The following is a 1,865-nucleotide window of genomic DNA, read 5'->3' as shown; positions in this document are numbered from 1 at the left end:
CAGTAAATGATAGTTACTCCAAACACTTTTCACTTGGTGCTAATTTACAAAATGTTGCTGAGAGCCAAGATGAAGATTTTATGGAAAAAGTCATTTTTACAGATTTACTTGAAGTAAAAGCTGCTGAATATGAAGATGATCAAGAACAAATAAAAAAACAGCAGGCAAATATTTTTGTGCCAAGTAGTTCTCCAGGTAATGTTCTTTTACAATAAAATAGTCGAGTCATTAATGAATCATCTTATAGGATAATAGCTTCTTTATATGCTGGATGAATAAAAAGTACTTATCTCAAATTATAGTAAGTTTTCTATATTTGTTTTTCCATGCCTTCTCTGAGTTAGGGGAATTGACTAAGAGAACTTATTTTTCTCATATATACGTGTGTGTGCTCACACGCTTTCTGCTGGACTTTAGTGATAGGGTATAATGACAGCACCTTTGTGCTTCTTATTTGGTCAATACCTGTTTAATATTTTGGACTTTAATATCTGAGTTTTGTTGTTGTTAAGTGAACAGCCAGCATAAACTGCCAAAAGGTATGATACCACGCATTTTGGAAGATGAAGGATTCTATATTCAGAGAAAGCCAAAAATATATAAAAAGACCTGCAACAAAATGGAAAATCGCCTGCTTAAATTAGAAAAGGCAAGTGCGCCAGCTACCATGTTAAACCGCTCACAGATACTATGTGATCTTTTTTTAGTGAAATATTTAATTACTGTATTTCTCAAATATTTTTGATAGGGAAATTGTTGGTTTGAAGAAAGTGGAGAATTAATGTCATTACCCACACCTATTAAACAGTCATGGAGTTCCTCACTAAACATAAGCAAGGAATTTTTAAATCCAGCACTAAAGACCACATACAGGAAGGTAATCAATAACAGTTTATTTATAATTATGGTTAGAATTCTTACAATATCAATTATAACTAATATTTTTGTGGTGTTAACTTACCCTTTAATGATATTAAGTTGAGTAAATAGCCCTTAAAATTATGTTTTCAAGGAATATTTAATGATATGGGGAAATCTTCAAATTAAAATGTGAACTGAAAAAAAGCAGAATGCGAAGTTATATATGATCCTAAATTTATAAAAATAGATAATTTCTATCACTATAGATCATGCTTGTCTGTTTTAACTATTTTGCATAAGCAGAATCATAGAATAGGTACTCTGTGTTGTTGTGTGCAGCTGTAGTTTGCTCATTTTTATTGCTGTATAGATCTCCATTGTACAAAAAATACATTTATTTATTTATGCATCCATCCTTCTATTGATGCATATAAGTTGCATCCAGTTCTTGGCTATTACCAATAACACTGCTATAAAATTTTTGCATGTCTTCTGACAACTATATATATATGTATTTTCTGTTGGGTAAATATCTGAGTAGAAATGCTGGGTTATAGGTTTGTGTGTGTGTAGTTTTACTATAATATGTAGTACCAGACAGTTTTCCAAAGTCGTTGTACCAAATTATACATAAACTAGATGTGTGTGAGAATTTAAGCTGCTTTTATATTATTGCCAACACTTGATATTGTCTGGCATTTAAATTATAGCCATTTTGGTGTACATAAGTAATATTTCATGAGGTTTTAATCTGCTCTCTGAAGACTAATGAAATTGAACACCTTTTCATGTTCATTGGCAATTTTGACAGCTTCTTTTATGAAAGCTTGGTTAAGACTTTTACACATTTTTTTCTTATTGGGCTATCTGCTTTTTCTTATTGACATGTTGATTTCTAGTTATGAGCCCTATATTGGATGAATATATATAATTCTCTATGGCTAATCTTCTCACCCTCATAATGGTACCTTTCGATGATACATTCTTTTTTTTTTTTTTTTTTT

The 1,865-nt window shown here is 30.7% G+C and overlaps 1 protein-coding gene across 1 annotated transcript in view; it reads left to right on the top strand.

Annotated features, from left to right (window-relative positions):
- LOC105818460 (chromosome unknown open reading frame, human C10orf131) overlaps positions 1-1,865 on the top strand; it is a 33,856-nt gene that overhangs the window by 29,447 nt on the left and 2,544 nt on the right. Inside the window, exons 5-7 of the mRNA XM_012654455.1 lie at positions 4-195; positions 513-649; positions 749-877. Of these exons, the coding sequence (XP_012509909.1) occupies positions 4-195; positions 513-649; positions 749-877 (458 nt within the window). The remainder of the gene's footprint in view (positions 1-3; positions 196-512; positions 650-748; positions 878-1,865) is intronic.

Source organism: Propithecus coquereli, unplaced genomic scaffold (assembly GCF_000956105.1).
Source record: "Propithecus coquereli isolate 6110/MARCELLA unplaced genomic scaffold, Pcoq_1.0 Scaffold440, whole genome shotgun sequence".
Lineage (NCBI taxonomy): Eukaryota > Metazoa > Chordata > Mammalia > Primates > Indriidae > Propithecus > Propithecus coquereli.
The sequence above is the reverse complement of the archived record's forward strand: the minus strand, read 5'-3'. Positions and strand labels throughout refer to the sequence as shown.